This window comes from Carassius gibelio, chromosome A8 (assembly GCF_023724105.1).
Source record: "Carassius gibelio isolate Cgi1373 ecotype wild population from Czech Republic chromosome A8, carGib1.2-hapl.c, whole genome shotgun sequence".
NCBI classification, from domain to species: Eukaryota; Metazoa; Chordata; class Actinopteri; order Cypriniformes; family Cyprinidae; genus Carassius; species Carassius gibelio.
In genome coordinates, this window is record NC_068378.1 from 7,332,850 (window position 1) to 7,360,694 (window position 27,845).

The 27,845-nt window shown below is 37.9% G+C and overlaps 1 protein-coding gene across 7 annotated transcripts in view; it reads right to left on the bottom strand.

Moving 5' to 3' along the window:
* Nucleotides 1-263: 263 nt before the first annotated feature.
* LOC128018289 (intermembrane lipid transfer protein VPS13A) overlaps nt 264-27,845 on the bottom strand; it is a 45,999-nt gene continuing 18,417 nt past the window's right edge. For 2 of the 7 annotated variants that reach the window (XM_052603713.1, XM_052603710.1), the window contains 34 exons: nt 27,392-27,615; nt 25,807-26,135; nt 25,230-25,583; nt 24,240-24,341; nt 24,008-24,160; nt 23,648-23,906; nt 22,019-22,179; nt 21,679-21,782; nt 21,147-21,432; nt 19,622-20,038; nt 19,424-19,528; nt 18,974-19,120; nt 18,762-18,893; nt 18,552-18,685; nt 16,875-17,001; nt 16,523-16,752; nt 15,720-15,873; nt 14,726-14,872; nt 14,498-14,579; nt 14,292-14,361; nt 14,103-14,217; nt 13,667-13,780; nt 13,406-13,551; nt 9,854-9,935; nt 9,651-9,764; nt 9,058-9,133; nt 8,764-8,927; nt 7,448-7,493; nt 7,226-7,349; nt 7,023-7,137; nt 5,048-5,133; nt 4,322-4,445; nt 3,863-3,937; nt 264-989 (listed from right to left, as the gene is read on the bottom strand). In XM_052603713.1, coding sequence (XP_052459673.1) covers nt 942-989; nt 3,863-3,937; nt 4,322-4,445; nt 5,048-5,133; nt 7,023-7,137; nt 7,226-7,349; nt 7,448-7,493; nt 8,764-8,927; nt 9,058-9,133; nt 9,651-9,764; nt 9,854-9,935; nt 13,406-13,551; nt 13,667-13,780; nt 14,103-14,217; nt 14,292-14,361; nt 14,498-14,579; nt 14,726-14,872; nt 15,720-15,873; nt 16,523-16,752; nt 16,875-17,001; nt 18,552-18,685; nt 18,762-18,893; nt 18,974-19,120; nt 19,424-19,528; nt 19,622-20,038; nt 21,147-21,432; nt 21,679-21,782; nt 22,019-22,179; nt 23,648-23,906; nt 24,008-24,160; nt 24,240-24,341; nt 25,230-25,583; nt 25,807-26,135; nt 27,392-27,615 — 5,146 coding nt within the window. In that variant the 3' untranslated portion in view covers nt 264-941. Of the gene's footprint in view, nt 990-3,862; nt 3,938-4,321; nt 4,446-5,047; nt 5,134-5,669; nt 5,944-7,022; nt 7,138-7,225; nt 7,350-7,447; nt 7,494-8,763; nt 8,928-9,057; nt 9,134-9,650; nt 9,765-9,853; nt 9,936-13,405; nt 13,552-13,666; nt 13,781-14,102; nt 14,218-14,291; nt 14,362-14,497; nt 14,580-14,725; nt 14,873-15,719; nt 15,874-16,522; nt 16,753-16,874; nt 17,002-18,551; nt 18,686-18,761; nt 18,894-18,973; nt 19,121-19,423; nt 19,529-19,621; nt 20,039-21,146; nt 21,433-21,678; nt 21,783-22,018; nt 22,180-23,647; nt 23,907-24,007; nt 24,161-24,239; nt 24,342-25,229; nt 25,584-25,806; nt 26,139-27,391; nt 27,616-27,845 lie in introns of those variants that run through there. The other 5 variants (XM_052603709.1, XM_052603712.1, XM_052603714.1 and 2 more) reach the window with 3 other exon arrangements.

The following is a 27,845-nucleotide window of genomic DNA, read 5'->3' on the forward strand; positions in this document are numbered from 1 at the left end:
AGAATGAGAGAATGGAGTTGCATGTGGGAAAAAAATAATTTTGTCACGTCAATCATATTAATTTGATACCTGGGAACTTGATGCAAGACATCGCTATTTGCTTTTATTGCTATAACATTTATGAATGTTAAAAGAGCAGTTCATACATAAGTAAAATTTAGCTTGAAATGTCCTTACTCTCATGGCCATCCAAGATGTAGATTCATTTTTTACTTAATCCGAACAGATTTGGAGTGAATGGGATCCATCAGAATGAGACTTGATGCCTTTAAATGACTTTATTAACTATTGGCAAGATTTTTGAAAGGCTACAGCCTAAAACTATGACTAAACAGCTTTTTTATTGGTTTACAACATTTACAAGTTTCCCAAGACACCTTGGTGACATCAGGATCAATAAATAGGATCAGGTTTGAGCTATAGAATTAATTCCACACTGAGAAACAAAAATATAATTTCATGCAAAGCCACATATTAAAAAAAATATCCCTGCTCTCCTTTCCATACAGTAAGAGATTCTCATTTTCAAACATTCCTGGTCATTTCCATTTAAATGCAACACACATTTACAACACACGTAAAGACAAACAAAATACATACAGAGTATTGGTCTTTATTAATGTGTATTAAATAACATAATTTACACTTTAGTGTGGCTTCAGTTGAGAGACATGTATCCAGTGGCTGAACCGAGTGTAGAGACAGATTGTAAAAACTTCATATGTAAATGAGTTGAGCTCCGACAGTGAGAGGGAAAGAAAGGTACAATATAATGTAAACTCAACACACAAACACACAGTCTAACAGTCATTACCAATGTGGTATTCAGTGTTTAGTGAATGACTGTTGCATTGTGGGTATAATGTAAAGTGACTCACTGCAAAAGCAGCATAAAGGCACAGAGCTGAGCGCAGGATCATCGCACGTGGCTTTAACTGTCCTTACTTGGGTAGAGTTTCCCTGGCGTCCTCAAGCTTGGCAAGAACCCACTGAGAACGACAGAAACAGCTCATCAAAACCAATGCTTGGCTACAAACCGACACGGGATATTTCATGTATGTGGTAAACAAATCTTTTGTGATAAAATATGGCTCTTAAACTCTTGTGCATGAGCTTCTTTCATGAAAATATGAACACAAAGAAAATATATTTTGAAGAAGTTTCTTAACTGAAATGTTGGATCCCATTGGCTTCCATAGAATGGAAATAAATACCGGGGACCAGCAACTTTTTTTTTTAAACATTCTTTAAAATATATTATTTTGCGTTCAGAAGAAGAAAGAAACTCATACAGGTTTGGACCAAATTGAAGGTTAGTAAATGATGTCAGAATTAGCATTTTTGGGTGAACTATCCCATTGAAATGTTAAGAATATATACAAAAAAATGTTAAGTGCACTGCAAACACACACACAGACACACACACACACACATGTGGTTCTTTTTTTCTGGATTTCAAAAGTTTAACATTTACTTAGATCAAATTTACCTGAGCACTATATCAAACCATGCCATTTAACTACAGATAGTGTAAGAGTTTTAGGTGAACCAGTGGTTAAATATAGCCACATATCTATGAAACTATGCATAGAGAAACTCGAAAGAATGAACTCAGAAACACAAACATGCGCCCTCTGCACTCTGGGCACTCTTGTTTTTGGGAGGTGTTCATTTGCTCTGCCACAATACTTTAGGATCGATATTTTCTCGTTCTGAAGGCTTCAAGTGGCAGTAAAACCAAGTAAAAATGCATATGCTTTCCCAAACAGCTGTAATTTTCGCTGCATTGCATGTAGGCGTTCTGCGCATGGGCAATGTGAAACACAGGACGCTATAACAGGAAGAAGCTCCAGTGTATCAACAACCAAAGTCATCTCTGTTTATCGAGCTTGGCCTGAATGTATTTGAGAGTAACTGGGGTAAAACCTTAAGCTTCTTCTGTGTTTTCGTCGCAGCACTCGCCGCTGTTTTTTACTATCTTGAGAATTCAGAGATCGACGAGACTTTCCTGACCTGAATAATGTCGCACTGCTCATGTGTGAAATGCGTAAAAAAATTTGACGTAATTAACGGCAAACAACTAATTAATGTTGTTAATGCGCTATTTTTGACAGCCCTAATATATATATCAAGGAGAATATGTGTGTTACCCAAATAAAATAGACAAACAGTAAGTCTTTGAGAAGGGGTTTATCAAGCTATGTGGTGCATTAGAAAAGGGGCTCATCTCCTGTTTCCAAAATGCATCACAAAGTGCTTGAAAAAGCTGTAAACTAATTCCACATTGCACAAGATGCAAACAACCTTACGCCTGTTTCACACCAATGTTTAAGTTTTTTTCAAGTTTGTAGGTGTCAAGGTACAGAAACCAAATAATAGCACTGGATAGTCTTCAATGTAAAAATTAAATGTACGATCAAACCTACATTTATTCAGACACCTTCATTTATCACATTATTACAGTTTTGCTATATATATCAAAAATTATATCTGGTTTCTGAATAATTTTTAGTTTGACTGTTAAAACTACAAAGAAATTCAGTCAAGAGCAGTGAGTGATTTTCTTTTTCATTTTCTTGGATTAACATTACAGCAGCCAGTAGCTAAATTAGGCGCGTTCACTTTAATAGACTATGAACGCATCCAATATAACACACATCCCATTTTTTTCCTCAACTGTTTACTTTCACTTCAGAAGTAACTGACAGTTTTTTCGAGCATAATTTCCAAGGTGGATATTTTGACATATTTTGTATGTATTTGTCGGCACAAGAGCAAAAATAAGCAAATTCGATGTTCAAGTGTTTTGAGACCCCTTTCTCTTCGCGAGCCCTGAACACCAGAAAACTGCGGTACTGAATTGGGCTCTTTCACATCTTTTTGTTTGTTCAAACTGCGATTTGTATTTGTTCGTTCAGGTGCAGGAGGAACTTCGAGGAGAGATTCGCAGAAGAGAGCTCGGTTCAGTGTCGCTGTCCGTGATACGCCTCTCTCTCTCTCTCTCTCCGCACCGAACACAGCACGAGAGTAACCAGCTACTCTGTTCAGCTTTTCCGCGTCTTGTGTTTGGATGCTTCAATGTTTAAATCGACACGCGCGGTAAGTCTTAACAACACGTGAATAAAATAAGCTTTCGTGGCGATGCGCAGCAGTGGCCCGTCAACTGTCCTGAGCATCTTTTTTAGGGTGTCCTCAGCGAGTCGGTTATATAAAATATCAAGGTGCAAGTCATCATAGCTTGCTTAGTATAGACCCAGCTCCCAACCCAACTTTGAGAATAGATTAACGGCGATATTTTTTTTTTAATCGCCCGATAAGAGTCTCGCGTTAATGCCCGATAACGGCCCACCACACATAAATACATACACACATACACATCATTTATTTGTATTTAGTTTCATTTAAAGAATGTCAATTTTGTTTATATCCTTGTGTTAGATTCAGGTCAAATTTGACCCGTGGGTAATTCTGCTGGAGGTCAGTGGAGATTTGTGTTTTGTTGAAACCATTTTTTGAAAGTTTAGAGATCACATGAACCATATTGCAACTCTTGTTTTTCTGTGCCCAAATTTAAAACCTCTTGAAGACTTTCCTTGTATCATTTGTAATAATTAAAACTCAAGGAGCCGCTGGGACCCTGTTTATGATCCTGACAGGTGCATACTAGTGATTCTCACTATGACTGGACTTCGCTCTCATTTTACAACAACCTTACAAGCATTATCCCACTCGGTGCACAAATGACAAGAAGAATTCATCCAATTTCTGCCTAAACACTCATTGTGCTCCTTGTAACAAAAGGTTAAGATTACAGTTCATGATCCAACTTACAATGTTTGTTCAAAAATGTTTGCGACTGTACCTTTGCTAATTCTGGAGTTTTGAAATTGATGATCTTCCCAAACTCTTTGGCGTGAAACACTGATTTGACGCGTTCCTGTGAAAATCAAAACAAGATGTTTTCACCACAATAAATAACTTCTTGCTCAGTTTTAAACATGTCAGACCATGATATTATTAGTTTTAGTATTTCGTATTTTTAATACTTTGTCCTCACCAATACAGCTTTGCTTAGGAAAATAAAAGTCCTTTCAGAATTGGAGAAACTGTTAATCAAGATTTAGGGTTTGGTTTAGGGTTAGTACCTAGTTATTATAGTGTAAATACATACTATACACATGTACAACTGGACTATTAAATAAATGCTAAACATAAACATTTAGAATAACATTTGTACACAATAAGACCAGTGACAAGTATATAAAGCATTCAGTTCAGATTACATACAGTACACCTCAAACTCTGATGAATGATGCTGTACCTTTGCTTCTATCTGCAGTCTCCTGCCCTCCATGACTATGGGCGCTTTGGTAAACTCATCAAACAGATACTGCCACTCGCACGTCAGCTGCCCGAACGTGCCCTTAGTCACAAAAAATATCCCCCTGCAGGAGGAAAAGCACACACACACCAGCTGAAAAGATGAAAATCCAATAAAAAGGGCAGTAAATACTATAGCACATAAATAATCAATCACACACAATATTATTTAGTTCTTAGAAATGAAATGCCTTTTTTATATTTTTTAAAGGATTTTAAAAAAAACAAACTCAGCATTTGGTGCAATATGGGAAAAACATTATGTTCTGAAGGCTGCAGTCTGGATGAGTTCGACAGATTTCCAGCTTAACCATATTTTGATTCGATTTTAAAACACATTTTGTTTTAATTCGTCTCGTCTCTTAGCAACAAGGTGCATGTGTCTGTGAGTTTGTTGTGCTCAGAACGACTTGAAAGTCTGTTACAGTTAATAACAAGATATAAGATATACACCAGCCCTTTAATTGGACATTCACATAATGGCTATATAAGCAGATTGTAAAGATGCATGTAAACAAATTCATCACCTAAAAGGTTTGAAGCAAAACAGTTGTGACATGTTTAATGCTACTGTACTAGTGTATGGTTAAAACCAAATGCCCCTTCATCTAAATGTGCTCATGTGACACTGCCCATGCAAAATAAGGGGTTTATATAATTCACCTACTTTTTAGTGATCATCAGGAAATCTGATTCGTTCACCTTAGCATGAGCAAAGTATCTGTACTTGGCAAACCGTCCGTTTTCAACACTCTACAAACCAAATGGAGAAACCAATTAATACAAGAAAACACAATCAGGTGATCTTATACGATCAAATCTTTTCTGGCCATCACATTCCTAAAATAGAAAAACAGTGATGGAGTGAGTGTTAATACACAAGGACTGATGAAAAGACCAACAGAGGAAGCAAAATGTCAAAATCATCTACTCATCTTCATATACGCAGCACTAGTTTCTTAAAATCAAATTTAAATAGTTGTGCAAGACTTTAATTCTAAAGCACTTTCACAATGCCTGTAGTTCTGACTGGTGTGTTTGAACCAGGTCTGGATGCAAGAATGCAAATCTCCAAAATTTCCCTAGTAAAGACACTGGGGAAGAAAAGAATTGAATGCAAAACTTAAGCAAAGGTTTAGTCACGACGTTTCCTAAAGAGACTAAAGTCACAGTACACACCCCTGCGCTGCGTACCTTGTGTCTATAAATCAATGAAATGTGATGTCATTTGCAATGCATTGTGGGATTGAAGGGTGTGGAATAGGATAATGATGAAAAAAAAAAAAGCATTTGGAAACAGACTTTATTCGGGAAAAATGACATGATGAGATGGGAAAACAAATCAGAAGGAATAAAAGCAAAACAATTGGCAATCATAAAACAGCAATATTTACATTTAAAATAGATTAACCACTCTCTAACTAAGCACACAGTAAATGATTCTGCTTTAAGATGCAAGTTACACAATCAGACTGAACATTTAATGGGAAGCCCTTAAAAGGACACGTGTTCCCCATCCTCATCAGTGTCAGTGCTATTCCTCTGAGAGAGGGCCGTTCTGCTCTGTGAACATGACAAGAGAAGAGAGCTGCAGTCAGTCAGTGAGTCAGGGCCAGTGCACTACTCCAGAGATACTAATACTACCACATCTTACACTACTGAGCTAATGTCCACAACTCCTGAAGTCACATGATGCACAACACATCACAAAACCGTGTGGTTCTTAGAACAATGACTGGCGGAAATGACAAAATTGGTAGTTTTACTTAATGAATTACATAGTGGACAACATACTGAACTGATCCGATTTAAACTGAAGATCTAATTTGAAACCCTTGTTGGTCTATTTGGTCCCTGTTGTGTTTTGGATGCTGGGTTGTGATGCTACTCATCTAGTTTCACCAGTAAGACTCTCTTGGGTTGACCAGCTTCACCAGCTATGGTTTACTGGTCTGCAATCTAGACTAACATGAAACCAGCACAAACCAGCCTGGACAAGCATGAAGATTCATGTTGGTCTAAACTGGTTGTTTAATGAAAACCGTGAGTGTTTAAGATAATGGCATAAAATTCTGGAGCAAGAAACAAGTCAATCAGAAATATGTGTGTAATATGTAGTGTATGTTATGTATATACATGTATCTGGGTAGCTGACAAGATTTCATTTTATATTTCCATCAAAGTTTTTTTTTTATGATTTAATCAACAACAATGCATTAAATCAATCGAAATGGTCAAAAGTGAGAGTAAAGACGTTTCTGAAGGCTCATGTGACACTGAAGCCTGGAGTAATGATGCTGGAAATTCATTTAATTTTCGTCACAGGAATAAACGACATCTTAAAATATCTTCAAATACAAAACAGCTCTGTAATAATTTGACAATATTGCCGTTTTTACTGTATTGTGATCACATAAATGCAGTGTTGGTGAGTCTCGTGACCACAAACATGTGAATGGTTGAGTATCTGTGTATTTTAAAGTGTACTGTGAGAAGCTGTTGTCCCTGCTCAGGATGTCATGTCAACTGCTCCATTCCCTATTATCATGGCCATTCCTGTTATTTTTGTCTTTAAACCTGTTTACCGCCATTATCTTGAACACCAGGAGTGTGACGGCAGGAAGTGAAGTGTCATGCGTCACCTGCAGCATCTGGCTGCCAATGCCCTCCCTCTCTTTGTACGGCCGGATGACTCCATCCTCATGGATGAAACGAGGAGGACGTAAACTCTCCACATCCTGAGACGTCACTGCAGCTCTGCATTCAAATCAGGCCAGAAAATCATCACAATCAGGGATTAACAAAGCCTCTTTCCCAAACAATGTACACAGACATATTCAGAGACCTTTTGATGCCTTGGAAGGTGCTGCTGGCCATGTCTATGATGCCCCCTGTTGGTCTGGTCAGAGCTCCCACCAAACCTTTGCCCACACCCTTAAAGAAACCCGCCGCTCCTTCCTTCTGAGCTCCTACAGCGCACACACACACACACACACACACACAACACACTGAACACACAGGTTCAACAGTGAAACGTCAGAGAAGTGCAGATGACCGGTGGTTGTACCTTTAATGGGTTTAGTCACAATGCCTGTGATGCCGCTCACAAACCCCTGTGGGATACGGAGAAAAGGTCATATTTCCAAACTGACTTCCCACGAAAATTAAATAAATATCTACTCTACTAAGTGCAAAATATAGACTGTTGACTTAGGGCCGTTTCATAGTCAACGCATCTGTACGTATACGCGTCCCCGAGGCTACGCATCGTTACGCTTCGGCCGCCATTATGCGTCGGTGAGTAGCCAAATGTGTCGTCCTAGTTTTTGATACGCGACGCGCCGATTCACGCAATACTATGCGTTGTCGGTGGGGGCGACATTGCAAGTATTGTACATTAATTCAAGTATATTGTGTTTACAGAAGAAGAAGGTTTGAATACAATGGCGGGCGAAGAGGAAAAATTATGCGAAATACGAATATGAAAAATGTGATCTGAATATCACGCGACCCGTCTCTACTACCCCCTGTTGCGTGAGCGGTGTATTGCATACACGCATCAAACGTGACGCTTGCGTTCACGGTTTAGACTATGAAAGAGTGCGTCGCTCGCGTTTCTTGCTCGCGTTTCTTGCGTTGACTATGAAACGGCCCTTATTGTATAACAGTCAATTAAACCTTTGTATTTTTTTTATTAATTATATATATATATATATTTTTTTTTGGTAGCGTTGCGTCAATGGTTGGAAAATATATGTAAGCATGATATTTTTTTTCTGTTGTCAAAGAACATTTTTTTAAATAAAGAAAATAGTTTTCATTTAAACAAAAAAATATATATATATGACTTAAAAAGACTTATTTTGTAGCTGCGTGTTGCAGTATGTGACCATTGACTGACACCAGAGAACCATGAACATGCAAATGTGTTGTTAACTTACTGAAATCCCAACTATAGAACAGTTCTGGAACAATTCTGTCATCATTTCCTCCATTTCGTGTCTTCTCAAATCAGAATTACATCTTTTCTTCTGTGCATCATAAAGAAGATATTTTGAAGAATGTCAGGAATCCAACAGTTTCGGTTGCCATTTACTTATGGGAACTTATGACCTCCTTATGACTCCCAAATACAGTGGAGGTCAACAGGAATCCGAAATGCTTTTAGTTACCAAAACTCTTTCAAACATCTTCATTTATGATGCACAGGAAACAGACAGTCAGACAGATTTGGAACAACAAGAGACCGAGTAAATGATGACAGAATTGTTATTTTTGGATGGGACTATCCTTTTAAAATATACTTTAAAAAATACTTTGTGTCAAAGGGGTTCAGCTGACAAAAAAGGGAATCATTGATTTGGGATCTAGTTGTAAACTCACAGAGATGAGTCCCTTCCCTCCTCGTGTCAGGCCTTCTCTCACTCCGCTGGGCTGCTTGTTCATGGCCTCGCGCCTCTTCTGCTGATACTCCTCATCCATGGTCATGACCGCTACACCTTTAGCCATGGCTCCCGTGATCCGAGACGCCGCTCCGGCCAGACCGCCTGAAACGGAACAAGACTGCTGTTTATACTTGATATAAGCCTCATGTGACATCTTATGATTGGATTTTGAGGGAAGAATTCATAACTGCATAGATCTCTCACAAACATTAGTGTAGTACAGAGTACATACCCACAGCACCTCCAACCAGAGCCTTCACACCGAGCGTCATGCCCTCCATAAACTCCTCTGGTCCCTGTATGGCACCCTGACAAACAAACATTCAGAGTTATTTTAAGATACTATTACGTTTTTTTTTCAATTGCACTTTAAAAATGAAAAATTATTTCAAAATCATATTTGAATTTGTGTATATTTTCAGTTTCAGTACAGATTTCAGTATTTTTTGGTGGGTTTTTGTTATTTTAATAAGTTGTACAGTTTTTTTAAAAAGCCTTTTTTTATTATTATTAATCTTTATTTAAATTTTAGTTTTACGTAACTAAATGAAATTGAGAAATCATGCTTTGGCAGCTAGCTAAAATAAATAAATAAATAATTTTTTTTCACTTTATTACTTTTATTTTATTTCAAGCAGCTAAAAATTTAATATTTTGATGTTTTAAATTTTTGTAAACTTTAATGACATTAAAATGACAGTAAATGATAGTAAACAATAATAAAGTGTTCAATAAACTTGTTTGTGACCGTTTTAACTGAGTGTCAGTTTAGAAGACCACACATTTAGCATCTTATCCATCCTATCAAAAGAGCTGCAGTTTCACCTGATAAGGCTCATAAAAGAAGGCCTCGACGCCTTCAGACAGACCACGGATCAGTCCGAAAGGATTCCCGAGGACATCTAAACCCAAAACCAGAACATACATCTGCTTGATAGCCTGAAACAGACAACACACGAGCACAGACACATTAAAGTTGTCACACAGAAATCAGCAGTAGTTGGGGAATAATAAAGGTGAAAGGTCACCTGTTTGGAATAATGTCCGATGACCTCCGACTGCAGCTGCTGAGTGGTGCGGAACTGGTACTTCAGCTCACAAAACCCAAGTCTGGAGAAAGACAGGACACAAGTGTAAATATACAATTCATCAAATATGAGACCTTGTATGTACTCATAATAATAAATGCATTATGTATACGGTTTATAACTCTGTATGCACCGAATATCCACTAACTAAACTTAATACGTTAAAATATGCAGTATGGAGACAAACCACACTACCCTTTGATCTTGCCTTTCTAATTTTACGAAAGTTAACATTAATTTCTGAGAAGATAACTGTATGACAATTTGACAAGCCATTCATTATTAAACCTCTACATATTGTACACTGTTTCACATGTCAACTTTAAAACATTAAGTAGCTCAGCGTTATTATCATTAAAACTAAAACTAAATACATTGACAAAAAAATTTTAATATATGATATGAAAAACTGCCTTGGCAATTAAGTGGAATTACTGAAAGCATTAAAATTACTAGTTGAAAATAAATAAAAACTATAACTAAAACGACAAAGCAATACTAGATAGAAATAAAAAAAATGTAACTTGAAAAAAATGATAAAAGCACCAAAATTCGCTAAAAAACTAAAATGCAAACTGAAAATATAATAATAATTAAATACATCTCTCGTATGTTGATGTGGGCAGTGTTTTTATTTATTTAATTTGCGACTTCATTATTATTATTTTTTTATATTATTTGTGAAAACAATGAAAAGTTATTGTATAAAAATAAACTATTCAAAAAAAGATATAAATAATACATATAATAATAATATTATATATATATATTAGGGCTGTCAAAAATAGCGCGTTAACGGCGTTAATTAGTTGTTTGTCGTTAATTACGTCAAAATTTTTAACGCATTTCACGCATATTAAGTTAATTGCCTGCGAGCTTCTCCTCCTGTCTGTACGGTAATGCGACAGAGAGACGAGTGGTTATGACGCAATCGTTACCCTATTTTTTACAAAAACTGTTTATACAGGGCCATAATGTAACATAGCAGGTAATGGAGCCCTTTATACATTGTCGTGTATCTTTAGAAATAAATAATGGACAAACGGAGTCTTTAAACGCCTCAGATGTAAAGTTATTCGCTGTCAAAGTGACGCCAAAATGAATGGGAGTCAATGGGAATGCTAACGCAAGTGAAGTTCTGCTAAAAGATGGCAGCCCCCACCCGACTTCAACTTCCGGTCGAGTTCCTTGCCCCTTGTAGTGATGGCCGATTCATGAACAAATCGTTCAATTTAACCGGTTCTTCTTAGTGAACCGGTTGAACCAGTTCACCAAATCGAACTGAATCATTTGAAATGGTTCACGTCTCCAATAAGCATAAATCCACAAATTACTTAAGCTGTTAACTTTTTTAACGTGACTGACACTCCCTCTGAGTCAGAATAAACCAATATCCCGGGGTAATCCATTTACTCAAACAGTACACTGAATGAAATGCTGTGAAGACCGAACTGAAGATGAACACCGAGCCGAGCCAGATAATGAACAAACACGCCCACTGCTGGAGCAGTTCTCGTTCTCGAGTCAAGAACCGGTTGCTTCGGTTTTCGGATCACCAGTACACTCAACCGAGAATCGTTTCTGTCGGACGCGTCCGATTTGAGAACCGATGAACTGATGATATTGCGCATGCGTGTAATTTTGTAAGTATTTTGTTAAACATCAGAAAGTGTGATAAAATAACTATATTTTATTTTGATTTTTTTAGTATTATTTTTTTAGATTAATGTTTCCAATCTGTATATTGTATATAATGTATAGGCCAAATGGGTTTTCAGGGAAGTTGGACAATAATTAAGACTCTAAAGACTCTCATGTTTAATAGGAATCAGGGATGATTTATGAGATATCTGTACTGTATTTATAGTTAATGATGACATTCACAAATTGAGTTTGTAGTAAACAGAACATGAACACGAGTAGAGCAGCTGATGACACTGAACTGCAGCACGTGCCGGTTAGAGCGATTCTCGTTCTCGAGTCAAGAACCGGTTGCATCGGTTTTCGGATCATCAGTACACTCAACCGAGAATCGTTTCTGTCGGACGCGTCTGAATTGAGAACCGATGAACTGATGATACTGCGCATGCGCGATTCAGCGTGAAGCCAACTGACTCACAGCATGTCTGAACCGAAGGGATTCTTTTGGTGATTGATTCTGATTCTGTACTAGTAATGTTATGAGCGCGGGTATTTCGAGGGCTTGGATGAAGGGCAATCTGGCGAAACGTAAGTTCATTTAATAACAAATACATCGCAATGGATTATGTTTAGTAAGTGGATCATGGTTTCTGCGCTGATGACACCTAATTTATTTACTTTATATCTTCAAGACTTAAATCCTCATATGCACATTATTGCTGTTACTGTATTTAGGTGTTGTTGCAAAACTCAAATGTAAACTTTTCATGATTATGAGGTTTTAACTGACTTTATGATTACTGACTTTATATATTTGAATGTTTGATAGACGTGACGCCATTACGTCATCGCCAATGACGTCATTACGTCGAGCGTGAAAGAACCGATGAACCGTTTTTTTTCAACCGGTTTATTGAAACCAAACCGTCCGAAAGAACCGGTTCGCGGAAAAGAATCGAACTTCCCATCACTAGCCCCCTGATCTCGCGAGCCAGATTTGAGGATCACTGTGTTATAGCGTCCTGTGTTTCACACTGCGCATGCGCAAAACGCCTACATGCAATGCAGCGAAAATTACAGCTGTTTGGAAAAGCATATGCATTTTTACTTGGTTTTACTGGCACTTGAAGCCTTCAGAACGTGAAAATATCGATCCTAAAGTATTGTGGCAGAGCAAATGAACACCTCCCAAAAACAAGAGTGCCCAGAGTGCTACTTATGTGATTGTGGCGCATGTTTGTGTTTCTGAGTTCATTCTTTCGAGTTTCTCTATCCATAATTTCATAGATATGTGGCTATATTTAACCACTGGTTCACCTAAAACTCTTACACTATCTGTAGTTAAATGGCATGGTTTGATATAGTGCTCAGGTAAATTTGATCTAAGTAAATGTTAAACTTTTGAAATTCAGAAAAAAAGAACCACATGATGAATCAATACATGAAAATTATGTATCTGTGTCCTGTTATTTATCCTTTGGTATGCATTTCAGAAAAAAAATGGTTAGGATTCAGGTGTAGTTGCAAATAGTGATTAATCCTGATTAATCCACTGAAAATTCTGATTAATTTGATTAAAAATTTTAATCATTTGACAGCCCTAATATATATATAAAATTGCATATGCTAGTTTTGCTCCCTTGACATGCATTTCTAGCGTGTTTTGGTTTCTCCACTAGTGGGCAGTGTGAAAGCAGAAAAACTGAAGTGAAGCGTGTGTTTTGTGGAGTTGACAGCATCTAACCACATGTGAGATCCAGAAACACCCAGAGTGTGAAGTGAGGGTTTGTCTGAGGCGGGCTGGAAAGAGGAACTACAGGGATTTACTGCAGTGAGAGTGAGAGCAAGTACTTGAAGAGGACGTCCTGAGCGTCAGTGAGTGTAGCTCCAATACTCTTCAGCAGGACGCTGAGCAAATGAACCGGAATGACCTCTGACCCGCGCTCTTTCTTATTCCCGTCTTCACCACCGGTGCTCAGAGAGAAACTCAAGTGAAGCTGCCCAACACAAACAGTTCAACTCAACACCGTACACTCAAAATGAATGTGTTTTTCTGTCCACTGTGTGGTCTGTGGTCAGAGTGAATTAGCACAGCAGGTTTCAGTAACTGACCTTTATGGGAGAGATGTGGAAGTATTCGTAAAGGCTGATGGGGGACGTGTCTGTAGCTGAACTATGATAGAGCTCGGTCTTCAGATACTCAATGTCCTTCTCAAACAACACCACCTACAATACACCACCACACACATCCAGCAACAGATCAAACACACTACTATCAGTCTCTAGTGCTCACGCAGGTTGCATTTATTTGATCCAAAACAGGAACATTGTGAAATATTATATTTTTAGATTAATTATTGTTTTTTCTTTTTAGCTAAATATCATTAGGATATTCATTTGCACCCTCAGATTCCAGATGTTCAAATAGATGTATCTAGGCCAAATATTGTCCAATCCTCACAAACCATACATCAATGGAAAGCCACAGGATCTAACAGGATCTAACAGGTGTGTGTGCAGATCTTTGTGCTGTAGAGTGTGACTGTACCTGCTGTTCAGACGTGACCACACTGACGTGCTCAGCAGTGAGGAGCTCAAGTATGGCATACAGGAACCCAAGATCTATCCGCAGGTCCATCTCCTGAATCAACACTTTAAAATACCTGGGAAGCAGAAATCAAGCCTGTTTTGCAGTTTGAGAGCAAGAGATTGAAAGAAATTGTATGAGGAAACGTACTTGATGCGCAGAATGTCAGAGTGTCCGGCTGCTCTGGTAATGATGCTGACGTCAGCGAGTGGTTTCGGCTCTTTAATAAAAATAACATAAAAACGAATGTAATAAACGTCACCATAACAATGCCAAATCTGTTAGATACAAAAAAAACGAGCAGGAAATAAAACCCATAAATGATTCTACATTGGCCTTTGAGTGAATCGACTGACCTGAGTCCATGCTGACTGATCTGGGCGGTTTGACGGGGTAGAAGACGAATGGGAAGATGGCTCCAGGCAACTGATTTTGGATCTGAGGAGTAAACGGGACAATAATACATGTGTGAATTAGTGCGTCAGACTTGATAAACAGGCTCTGTGGTTGTACTCATCCCATTTATAACTCATATTTTTATAATGCGCCTAAAACTGGATTGCTTTATCAGGAGTGAAACAGACCTGAATCCTGTTGATCTGGACTCTGTAGGTTTTCTGGCGGGTGGAGACACTGTACTCCACCTTTAATGCTGGCAGGAAGTTCCTCCTGAGCGGAGCGTCAAAGGGCTGCAGTATCCTCATGTCCACCCCGTTAGCAGCAAACAACACCTGATGAACATTCAGTACAGCCAGAGATGGATTCAAACAAGAATGACCTTCTGTCCTTCATGCAGCCCAAGTTATCCAATAACTTAGCAGTGGGATACACAGTAATGTCGTTATATAACAAGATTTCATTTAAAGATAGTAAATAACATGTATAACAACATTGAAAGTAAAATGTATTTTTCTTTACGGTTGAACCACTGATGGCAGATTGACTATTCTGACGATGTCTTTCACACTCATGGGAAGTCGTGGCCTAATGGTTAGAGGGTTGGACTCCCAATCGAAGGGTTGTGGGTTCTAGTCTCGGGCCGGACGGAATTGTGGGTGGGGGGAGTGCATGAACAGCTCTCTCTCCACCTTCAATACCACGACTTAGGTGCCCTTGAGCAAGGCATTGAACCCCCAACTGCTCCCCGGCAGCATAAATGGCTGCCCACTGCTCTGGGTGTGTGCTCACAGTGTGTGTGTGTGTGTGTTCACTGCTCCGTGTGTGTGCACTTCGAATGGGTTAAATGCAGAGCACAAATTCTGAGTATGGGTCACCATACTTGGCTGACTGTCACGTCACTTTCACTTTTTTCACATTTTCACTTTTTTGGACCTTGATAGTGTATTTTACTTTGCAATCTATGGAACAGTCACAAGCCTCCCGGTTTTCATCCAAAATATCTTAAATTGTGTTCTGAAGATGAACAAAGCTTTAACGGGTTTGGAACGACATGAGGGTAAGCGATTAATGACAAAATGTTCATTTTGGGGTGGAGTGTCCCTTTAATTCTAATGGTGACAATTTAAAACATGGCATCTTGCCTTTAAAGGCAGTAAATTGGTTCCCATGAGCACTAACCTGGTATTCGTTCTCAAGGTCAATGATGATGCTGTCCACTGGCCCGCTCTCCATATATTCTCTGTAGCGCTGCTCCAACATTGCAGCCTCTTTAACCCTTAAAACCTTCCATCGGCTGCGCTTCTTTGGCTTGGTTTCCCACACCACATCAGAACTGACAGCCACAAATAAATTATATTAATTTGATCCATTTCAATAAGCAAAATATCTTCTGGGTTGATGTGGATGCTAATATAGTTATCGTTATAGTCTTCGTTGTCGTGAAAGGGCCTTAAAGGTGCTAAAGGGGACACCGGATACCCATTTTTCCCAAGCTAATATGATTTTTTAGTGTTCTCATGAAATGTCTGTAACATTCTTTGGTTAAAAACCTCAACAACACATTTTTACCTTGTCAAAAACAGCTCTGTTCAGAACGATGTCTCTGATAATGAGCTCTGCACACTCTGCCCCTCTCTTATCTCTTTTTGTGTATTTGGTGGCACATTACCATAAAAAAACAAAGCAAACTGGTTGAAATATGCTAATATGGGACAGTCCCATCAGTGTTAGTCGGCGGGGCCTGAACAGTATGATGTCATACAGCTCAGAAAATCAAAATGGCTTGATGATTGAGATGGTTTAGGTTTTTTGGGGATTAAACAGTGAATGGATTTTTATCATTGTAGGGTGGTTGTGTCCACAGACTGCTTAGACACATTCATATGCAAACACCACGTACTTTGCATACGACACCCCTTTAACAATAGACACAGCTAACTACCAACACTTCAGTCGTATGCCAACATGACACCCAGCAGTACCTGGTGATGCCAATAAAGGCCACTTCCTGGCTGCTGGTGTTGTTGACCAGTGAGACGCCCATGTTCTGTAACGAAATGCAGGTTTCCTGTTCAGCCAGCTCTATTTTCTCATTATCGCAAATCTTCTTGAAGACACAGTGCTCGGTGGTGAAAAGCACCACACGTTGGAGGCCTTCATAAAAAGAGATGACAAAGAATTTTCCCTCCTTGTTCACATCCAACAACTGGTCCTACAGAACAAATGAAAACAGGCAACCAGACAGGAATTCAGTTTCACATCTTCAATGAAGAGTGAGGTTAAATCACAATTAAATATTGCAATCAATTATCAAACCTGGTTTTTATTTCTCACCTTCTCGCTCTTGAGCTCTCCTTTGTACTTGCCCCACTTCCAGCTCAGTATTCTTGAGCCGGTCGGTTCGGCCCAGGTGTAGTACACCGCCTGACCTGGAGCCAGCTCATCCATTTCTTCCTGAGAGCTGCCAGAATCAAACCATTAGTTGACCTGATTATTTAATGTTTGTTCAGACTATATAAGTGAGACACTTAACAAGTTTCACTTTATAGTATGAGAGAAAGTTGAAATCATGACATCAATGCAGCCGCAGCAGGCGTAAAACACATCATATAGAAACAGAAATATCAGGCACATAGTATTAACTAAACAATATCAAAGTATAATTTAAACTTGATATAAAGCTCAGGCACTTAATTTCAATTTAACAGCAGCCAAAGTCACAATAACCAAGAGTCCAATGAGATGAAAGAAAATAGTTCATGCTCTGTATCTTATCAGAAGCCGGAGCTCCAGTGACACACAAGAGAATACAGTTAATTTGTTAGGAAACGGAAATGAAAGCAGCTGTAAGCACAGAATCATTAAGCAAGTTAAGTTAATTTCGGTTTTCTTGTCCACTAGGCGCAAAAACACCAGACGGGATGTAAAATCATCATCAGGAAGAGAGTAATTCACTTCAGACTGCAACCTTTTATGCTGTGGAAGGAAAAAGAGTTAAAGAAGACAACTCTACTGTGCTCCCTTCTGTGTTAAATCCCATGTTGCAAGGAAAAGAAAAAAATACTGTTTCATGCATCTCAACCAACATCACTTTGTCAGTCAGAGTGCAACAGAGTGAAAGAGTGCACCAGAAGGATTCAGTCTCTCCACAAACAGATGAAGAGACATCCACTCTTTCATCCTGAAGCCAAGTCCAAGATTTCCACTTACTGGTGCTACAAAGGAAAGAAGACCACAACAAAAAATGCAGAAAAAAAAAAAAAAAAAAATTCAAGCAACATAAATACCAAAAAGCATACCAAAAAATGCTACAAGAGCAAGAGCAAAGATTCTTTCATTTTTCACTGCATTAACAATACATTCAAAAAATAGGCAAAAAAAAAAAAAAGAAGAAAAAACCTTGAAAGTTGTTTAAAATTCTGGTTTCCCAGCCACTCCCATCTATGAACTACTTGATTTTCAGATGAACAAAAAATAAAACGAGAAATGTTACATTTATAAATTACTTATTTTTTATGTTATATTTACTGCAAGAGCAGTATATTTTAAAACACAAACTACATAAATGTTTACCTATTTGTCAATTTCCAAATTATATTATATTTTTTAATTTTGATTTTCTCTTTAGGGCTCAATTATAAGGACTTCTGATAAAGACTTCTTGTTTGATGTGAACATTTATTTTTTACTAAAAATTTTCACTTACCCTACCACAAAAAAAAGAAAAAAAAAAAAAATATTTTTTTGAGAAAAGTATTTTCTTTTCAACGCAAAATTTTACCTACCTAGAAATGATTACACAGCTAGATAACGACAGATTCAGAAAATACAGTTATGATGTTCAGCTCATCGATCAAAACCAAATGTTTGGCAGGCGTACAAACACGTCTAGCTCATGATTAACAGGCTCAAAGACCTGTCCTTACTGCTGTCTCTCATTGTGTCCTTTAAACTCTGGAATACTTTGACCTTTGACCTTGCACGATCACGGCATGCGTCTGTCCGTCTCACCTCTGGTGGAACTGGAGCGTCTCGTCTTTAGTGTGGTTGATGAGGAGGAATGGAGCGGCGCCGTCGTGGTAATCAGAGAACCGGATGACGGAAGAATGTTCCGTCAGATTCACATCCACAATTACACCACCCAGCTACACACAAGAGGAAACAAGAAAAGGGATAAACCGAGGGAGAGCGTGCTGGTGTACCGCTCAGTCGGTCACTCACGGTTCTGTCCAGGTGCAGCAGGAGGCAGTTCTCCGTCTGGTGGAAATCAAACGGCTGTGGCGACGATTGGCAGCCCTCCACTATGACTCGGAGTTTCCTTGAGTCTCTTTCTGGCCAGAATGGAACCGCAACCTAAGCAGCAGATGGTAAATCTCCAAACACTGAGAATCATATTAACATTTCATCTGGTACAGCGGGTTATATCTCCTGACCTGTCCGGGTCGGGCCTCGGTCCACTGATCCAGACCTTCCTCACAGACTCGGATTACGTGCTTGGTTCTGTTCACCAGCGTGTAGAAGGGCAGGAACGTCACCAACCGAGTCAAACTGAAGCTGGTGGTGTCGATCTTCACTCCCACCTAACATCAAACCAAACATTACAACACAAATATTCAATCAAAGTCAACGTGGCATTTGAGCCCCATTTTAATTATGCAATGACATATTTCTGAGTGAGTCTACTTAATGCAAAAAATTTTTATTTGATTGAATTATGATAATGGTTAATACAAGCACATTTTAGAATTGAAAGAATATATACTGTCTTTGTGGAAAACGTGTAGCAGAAATAGGAAAAGCTACAATTAACGGTATTAAGAAAGAAAATAAAGTAAACATATTGACATATTCAATTGTGAGTGTTGTAATGAAAGAACGGTCACCATGTAATCCTTCTGTTCCCCTTTGCATTTGACGTCACCGTAACTCCCAACAGTGTCGATGGAGAAATCCTCTGATAATTCACTTTCTGAGATCATCAAGCGAATCTGTAAACAATACAGTGACAGACGGAGAAGTCAGACACTTGATTGATAAAACAGCTGAATGCTTCCTGCATCCTTGATGACATTAATCCAAACCTTGTTGTTCTGCAGAAAGTTGCGTGGCTTGAAAGAGAAGAGGAGGGGCATGTCGTAATCCTTCAGGTGTTTGCGATGAATATCGTCTGCCTTGTACTGCAGCAGTCTGCCCGTCTTATTCACCATCCAGTACGGGGAGTGGATGGCCACCACCAGCTGACCCTCCTCCTTCTTAACATGCACCGCGATGTGGAGCTCCGTCTCGGTCTCCATCTCCGTCTCCTCGTCCACTGCCAGCGAGTGGAAGGTGATGAAGCTGAGCTCGTCACCGTCGCTGCACAGACTGTACTTGGACTCCCAGTCCTGCTGCAGGTATCCCAGCAGCTTCAGCTCCAGAGTGGAGAAATCCATGATAGCGGTGTGGATCTGGGTGGAGTGGCCCGCTTTCAGTAAGGAAGAGGGGAAATCTCCATTGCCCTGGAAAATATGCAACTATAAATGTAATACCTGTTACTTGCCTAAAAGTAATCTTTTTATATATATAGAAATTCCAATCTATTCTACAAAAGACTCCAAGCAGACTTTGACTTGGGTGGAATTTCCAAAAGCAGCTCTTTCATAATAAAAGAGAGCTGTAAAATGTATCCCCTGTCCACAGATTACAGGATGTTTTTTTTTTAAGTAAATACTATCAACCATAACTCTTTTTTGATAATTAGCTGTCATACTTGAAACTCAGAAAAAAAAAAAAAAAAAGATCAATTTCTTTATTTTAGTGTGCATACGTCATATTTATATTTAAACAACGTTGATTCATTTTTATGTTTCTTAGTTAAGTGCCTTTCAAAATAATCTTTAATTAAAAAAAAAATAATGATTTGTTGAATATTCAGGTGATTATAATTATTTGGGATGCACTTATATTACAATTTATGTTCGATACCAATAAGCCGATTTTATGGATTCAAGTTATGGCTGACGACCAATAAATCTCCATTATTACAATTCTCAATTACCATTTTGTATTAATCAGTAAAAAAACAAGAATACTTGAATAAAAGATTAAATACTTAATTTTTTGTTCATTTTTTAAATTAAAACAATGTCCAGATGTGCTCCAGATGTGCATTTTATGTGCGTGTGAGTTAAGTTTATAATAATAATCTTATTTAAAAAAAAAAATGTTTAATTAGTTAAATAATCATTAAAATTATCAGATGACTTTAATGTCCAGTAGTGATGCATACATACATATATATATATAAATATACATATATACATACATGTGTGCATTACTGCTGACAACTAGCAAATATAGACATCACAACATTATAATGCACAGTATGAGAAATCGATTTTTCTTTTTCTTTTAAAGATGAACTTCCATGAGATGATTGGAAAATTAATATAAAATGTTAAATTAGGGGAAATGAGCATGCATAGATAATAAATATCCAATATCTGCCAATTTGTAGAAAATAGTACAAACCAAGACTGATAAATGAAACATCACCATAATTAATATAAAAGACCACAAGCACAACATATCTGACGCAGTGGAGAGGGACTGTAAGGCCACTTATACCTTTATCTTGAAGGTGATGGGGTACGGCAGGAGGTTGCGGAGGAGAACGGTGGGCCACAGGTGCAGAATGATGGGCTTGTCATACTCCTCCTCAGGGCTGTGTGTCATCAGAGCGTCTGGGACAGGAACCATGTTGACCTTCAGCATCTGGGTGCTGTCTCCCTGATGATGGCAGGTTTTCTCCAGACACTCTCCGGGCTTCTGATTCACCTCAGTGTAAGTGAAACACTCGGAGCGGTCGTACTGCTCCTCGCCTTCAGTTACAGGCTGCAGGCTCAGTTCAGCTCTGAAAAATGTTTTTTTAAAGTACCAAAATGGTTCAGGTTTAACAGAGTTTATAATATAATTCGTATTTTAGCATTTCAAGGACTTTTCATCCTCTATTTCAGCCTATTTTAGAATGTGACCAGTGAAACGTTCTGTAGAAAAGCTCATAAAGTGTTTGCTTCCTGAACAACCAGACAAAACACAGAGAGTATGTTTGTGAAAGTGGACAGTTGGACAGAGCTGCCCGTCCTGTGCTGTAACTGACCTGTAGGAGCCCAGAGGCACACAGAACTCCTCTGAAGGCAGAGAGACGCCCAGACACTCAGATCCCTCATAAACACGGAACGCCACCGAAAAGTGATTGATGATCTAGAAAAAACAAATCAATAACCACATCAACAACAAATCTGTAAACAATAAAATATGCAAACTTCCATATATTAAGTGCTGCAAATATTTTTGTATATATTTACTTCTATTAATGCAAGTATATTACAGAATCCTCTCTCGAAATCAGTGTAAAAATGTGTGTAGGCTTAGTGAGGAGTAATTTTCTAAAGCAGGGTCTGCTGAATATGGTGTGTGTAGGTTTTCAATACATCCACCTGGAAAGGAGAGCGGATCTTGACATATTTGCTTCCCTCGACAGTGTAAATCTGACAGACAAAGAAGCGGGTGACACCAGAGTCACGGTGCATGACGCTGTGCATGTCCCGTCCTGTTTTGATTAGTGGGATTACACTTGCGCTAGTGTGGCCAACTGGAGCTGGAGGAGAAAAATAAACAAATTTAGTTTGTGTCAAGCAATTTTGCAGAATGCAACTATAACATTTTGGATATTCATTCCATATCATTTTAAAACCACTATTTTGATTCAAATTTTATTTTTGTGTTAATTTGAAATGTTGCGCTGATCTAATTCTCATTATCGGTATCGGCTCCGATACTGCCATTTTCTGCAGGTTAAAAAAAAATAAATAATAATAATAAAAATTGAAGGTAAATTAAATAATTCAAACCACATTACTTTTGTTATCTACGGAGCCCCACACATGACATGCAAGAAAAAAAGAAATAAATTGTGCGCACGATTTACTAATTTGTTCCCTTAATGTACTAAAACTATTACTATTGCGTTCCCTCGATTTGCTCAATCGTGCGCACGTTTTAACAAATCGAGGGAACGAATTAGTAAATAGGGCACACAATTTATAAATCGAGAGAACGAATTAGTAAATCGAGGGAACACAGTAGTAATAGTGCACGAATTTTAGTACATTAAGTAAATCGTGCAAACAATTTATTTATTTTTTCTTGCATGTCATGTGCGTATATATTCATAGACAAAATTACAATTACAAAAGTATTACAAAAGTAATGTGGTTTTAATTATTTCATTTACCTTAAATTATTATTTATTTATTTATTTATTTATTTTACAACCTGCAGAAAATGGCAGTATCGGAGCCGATATGTATATGTATATATATATATTATACATATACATATATATATATATATATATATATATACACACACACACATTTATACACATATATATATATATATATATATATATATATATATATATATATATATATATATATATATATATATATATACACACATATATATATATATATATATATATATATATATATATATATATACACACACACACATTTATACATATATACATATATATACATACATACATATATATATATATATATACACACACATATATATATACGCACACATATATATATATATACGCACACATATATATATACGCACACATATATATATACGCACACATATATATATATATATATATATATATATCGTATTTTTCGGACTATAAGTCGCACCTGAGTATAAGTCGCATCAGTCCAAAAAAATGTCATGAGGAAAAAAACATATATAAGTCGCACTATAAGTCGCATTTATTTATAACCAAGAGAAAACATTACCGTCTACAGCCGCGAGAGGGCGCTCTATGTCTTCAGTGTAGACTACAGGAGCACTGAGCAGCATAGAGCACCCTCTGGCGGCTGGAGACGGTAATGTTTTCTCGGTTCATTTCTCTTGGTTCATGTCAAATTATTTTTGATAAATAAGTCGCACCTGACTATAAGTCGCAGGACCAGCCAAACTATGAAAAAAAGTGTGACTTGTAGTCCGGAAAATACGGTATTCATAAAGTACGGTATTCATGGGTTATGCAGTCTTACTGGGCTGTATGTAGTTTTTGGCACTGAGGCTGGTCATGGCTGAGAATTGGTCACTGGATTCCGAAGTGTGGGTGTAGTCCAAATTCAGATTCTCTCCATCCTGGAGCTCCACCACACGATTTTTAGACTCCTTACCGATGGGTCTAAACACTTCGCTGTGCATTACTGCCACTGGCAAACCCAAACGATTCTTCACCACAAACGGTGCCTGGTCCTTCTGAAAGCATTCAGCGGTCTGCTTAGTGGCCTCTGCAAATGCCTGCAAACCAAACAGAAGAAACTTCTAATCCGTAACATCTGTAAGAGAAAGACAGCACTTTTTAACCATCTCAACACACTGCAATCATCTCAATCTCTTACCGTTCCTAGATTGCTCAGCATGTGGAGGCCACACTTGGAGAGGGTGACGTTAAGCTGGTCTTTACTCGTGAAGCTGATGACTGTTTTATAATCAGGCACACTGCCGTCCACCTCGTCAGATACTTCAGAAAATGATACTGGCTTTTTCTTCATCTGTAGACACACAACATTTATTTCTTTACCTCATGAAAAGTTTGGTCAGTATCGGTTTAGGAATGAAATAAAAGGTAACCTTCATCGCTAGAGTCCATGGTCTGAAGCCATCTTTCTCCTCATCATCAAGCGGCTCCAGCAGTGGTTCCCATACGCCCATAATCTCATTATAATAATTTACCTACAGGAAACAAACAACTTGATATAGGACATGAAAAAATAAAATAAAAACTTGCTGTTTTTTCAGCATCTCACACCATGAGAGCATGTTAAAATGGTGTGCAGGTTAAACTGCAAGACTAGCAAAGTAGTTCAAATGGTTCTGCCACTATTTAAAACACTGGGAGTCTGCTAACTGGATAAATTAATGTAGAAACTATGTAAAACTTGTCTTTAAATATAAAACAGGCAAAACTATTTGCAATTAACTGAAAGCCACGTCTATTAGCAGATCCCTAATATATCATAGCTCATATATAATATATATAATAGCTCATAGATGGATAAACTGATAGATCCCTGGTTTCAAACGCTCCTGTGTGTATCTGTGTAATCGTGCAGTAAAGAGCATGAAAAATGTGTATTTACAACATATTTTTGAAGTAATGATCATTGTATTTGTGCGCGCGATGTTAAAGAATCTGCTCAAAAGTGCTCAAAATGCTAAGGGGGAAATGCTAGTATTGTTAAATTTTTTAATTTTTCAGTACCGACTTGGTAATGACCTTGTTATTTTTGACAACCCTACTGCCAATAGATCCACAGACGCACTGCTGTGATCATGTAAGATATGCTGCTACTTCATGAATATGCATACATAAATCTAGTAGCAGATCTAGACAGGTGGTGCTGGAGGAGGTGGAGGGATTCAGATGAACTCAAATAGTGCTGAAGGACAAGTTTACAGTAACACAGAATCAGATTATTATTTAAATGTTGAGCAAGTAATCTGCCCATGCCCGTGATGTGATTGCCAGCATACTGCATTTAATGGGCTCATCAGCCTGTGCCATCTAGAGTATCATGACTGAACTAGATACATGTACAATGTATGTAAATATCCTCTGACCTCCAGGTCCAGGTGACAGTGTAGGTTAATGAGAGTACTCCAGTTTTTCACGTCTCCCTGGAACGAGGCTTTGGCCAGCAGCATGGGCACAGTGCGATGGCCCACGCCGGCCTCCAGCGTCAGACAGATGGAGTGGATGTTCATTTTGAGAGACTCTCCATGAGGAACGAGTCGAATGACAGACCGGGTGACATTCTCTTCTTCCTCCTCCAGGAACCAGAGCTTTAGGTCTCGCAGGTTGCGACGTTCCCACAGATCCTGTGGCACAGGACTCTCCAGTTCCTCAGGGGTCTCAGCTGCAGGGCTCAGCGCTGACTGAATGGTGATAACTGTGTTTATGATGATGGGAGACACCTTAGGAAACAGGAAGGGAATGGACAGGACAGGAGAGGGGTCATTTTCAATATTTTTGCAGCCTTTTTTCCCTTTAAGTTCCCATATAATGCATTTCATTATTTTATAATTTTTTCTTGTTTATTTAATCAGTTTTGGTATTATACATTTAAGACACTAATAATTTCAAAATATGAAATAATCACATTTTCACATGATCACAGAATCAAATGTTCAGCCTCACCTTGAGCGTGAGGGAGCTGATGGACAGCTCGATGGACTGTGGCTGGGAAGGAGACTGGCTGCTCTGGAAGAACACCTGACAGGGTTGAAGCACCGTCGTCACATTGTGCTCCCGCTTCTCTCGCAGGAGCGGACATGCCACCACCTTCAGGTCTGAAATGGCGGCAGTCATCGACTGACCGCTGGGCTCGTTCTTCATCACCAGCTCACACTGCGTCGTCATAACGAGAGCCGGAGCTTCAGCGCGTGTGAGGTCAGCAACAAAAACGATCTCAGGATTCTTTACCACAATGTTCATCTCAGTTTTGGCAACCACTGGTGCAGCAGGAACTGCTAGCAAAAGAGAGATGCAAATAAACATTAATTCCAGGGGTGCTATTATTCGTCATTTGGATTTGAATCTCGGGTTCAAAATGTCGCTTTTTTTAAAAGAAACTTACCCACATTCAAGTGTTGATAAAAAAAAATTTTTTTCTGTTCTTTGTTTTAAAATATTGTATGTTCAGATATTCAAACAACAAAATTATCAAAAAATACTATGTTTACCTTAAGGGTAACACTTTATAATAACTGCGCACTATTAATCATTAATTAAGGAGTAGTAAACGGACAATTCATAATTTATAAAGCATTAATAGACAGTAATAAGCAGTTTATAAATACAGATATAAATGCTTTATTCTTGATTTAAAAGCGTATTTATAATGTGTTTAATAATTGTATTTTCATACTTTATTCATGATCAATTTATCATTTCTCAATGAAGTATAGCATTATTTACAAACCAGTTATTTAGGAGCTGCCAATGATTCATAAGATCACAAGAAATGTAGTAAATTCAGGTAGTTATAAAGCATTTAGTAGTGGTCAGTTAACTATTTATGTGAGCTCATCTAAAGTGAGTCTAGTTATGCCTTGTAAAGCATTTATAAAGGATTTTTAAAGGCTGAGTTATCTTCTAAACAAAAAACAGAAAAACAAACACCACACAGTGATACAGAACATAGAAATATTAACAGCCTTTAAATCTCATTTGTAAAAGCTTTACAAGGCATAAATAGTCCTCACTTTAGATGAGCTCACAAAAATAGTTAACTACCAACTACATATGTTTTATAACTACCTGAATTACAGTAGAAAATGCATGTTAATAAACCATTTATTAACACTATAAGTAACTATTACTATATGTCTGAATAAAAAGATTATTAATCATTTACTTACAATTTCTAAGTGTTCTTATGAACCATTGACAACTCCTTAATAACTGGTGTGTAAATAATGCTATACTTAATTTAGAAATGATAAATTGATCATTAATAAAGTATGAAAAAACAATTATTAAATACATTATAGATATGCTTTTAAATCAGGTATAAAGAATTTATATCTGTATTTATAAACTGCTTATAAATGTCTATTAATGCTTTATAAATGATGAATTAACTGTTTCCTAATGCTTAACTAATGATTAATAGCACGCAGTTATTATAAAGTGTTACCGACTTAAGACTATCTTAGGTTAATAAGACTATATTGAAGAAAACCTGACTTCATCAGGGTGGTGCTGAAGCACAATCACTAACCTGTGTCTTTAGAGGAACTGGCGAGTTGTTTGTTTTTAGGGGGACCAGAGAAGCCATCTGCCAAAGCTTTAAGAAAGACATCAGCTACTGTGAGCAGGAACTCCATACTGGCACACAGATAGAGGTCCTGAACCAGGGTGTCCAGCACGGTGCCGTCCCGTCCTTGTCTATAACTCACGTCTACCATCACATCACCTTCCCTGCCCTGACGCATCGCCATCATCCTAAAGCAGCATGAAGTTATAGAAGAAACCCCAGTTACTGACATTTAATGACTGAATGAATAACTTTATTTACTGTAAAGTCACAACAAACAATTTGTATTCATCTTTGATCAATAGATTAATTGTATATTTTGTTAAAAAGTGGTTTAAATACAATTGTTATACAAATGTTACATTTGTACATTTAAACATGATTCAACACAAACATCTTCAGTGGCTCATGATCTGTG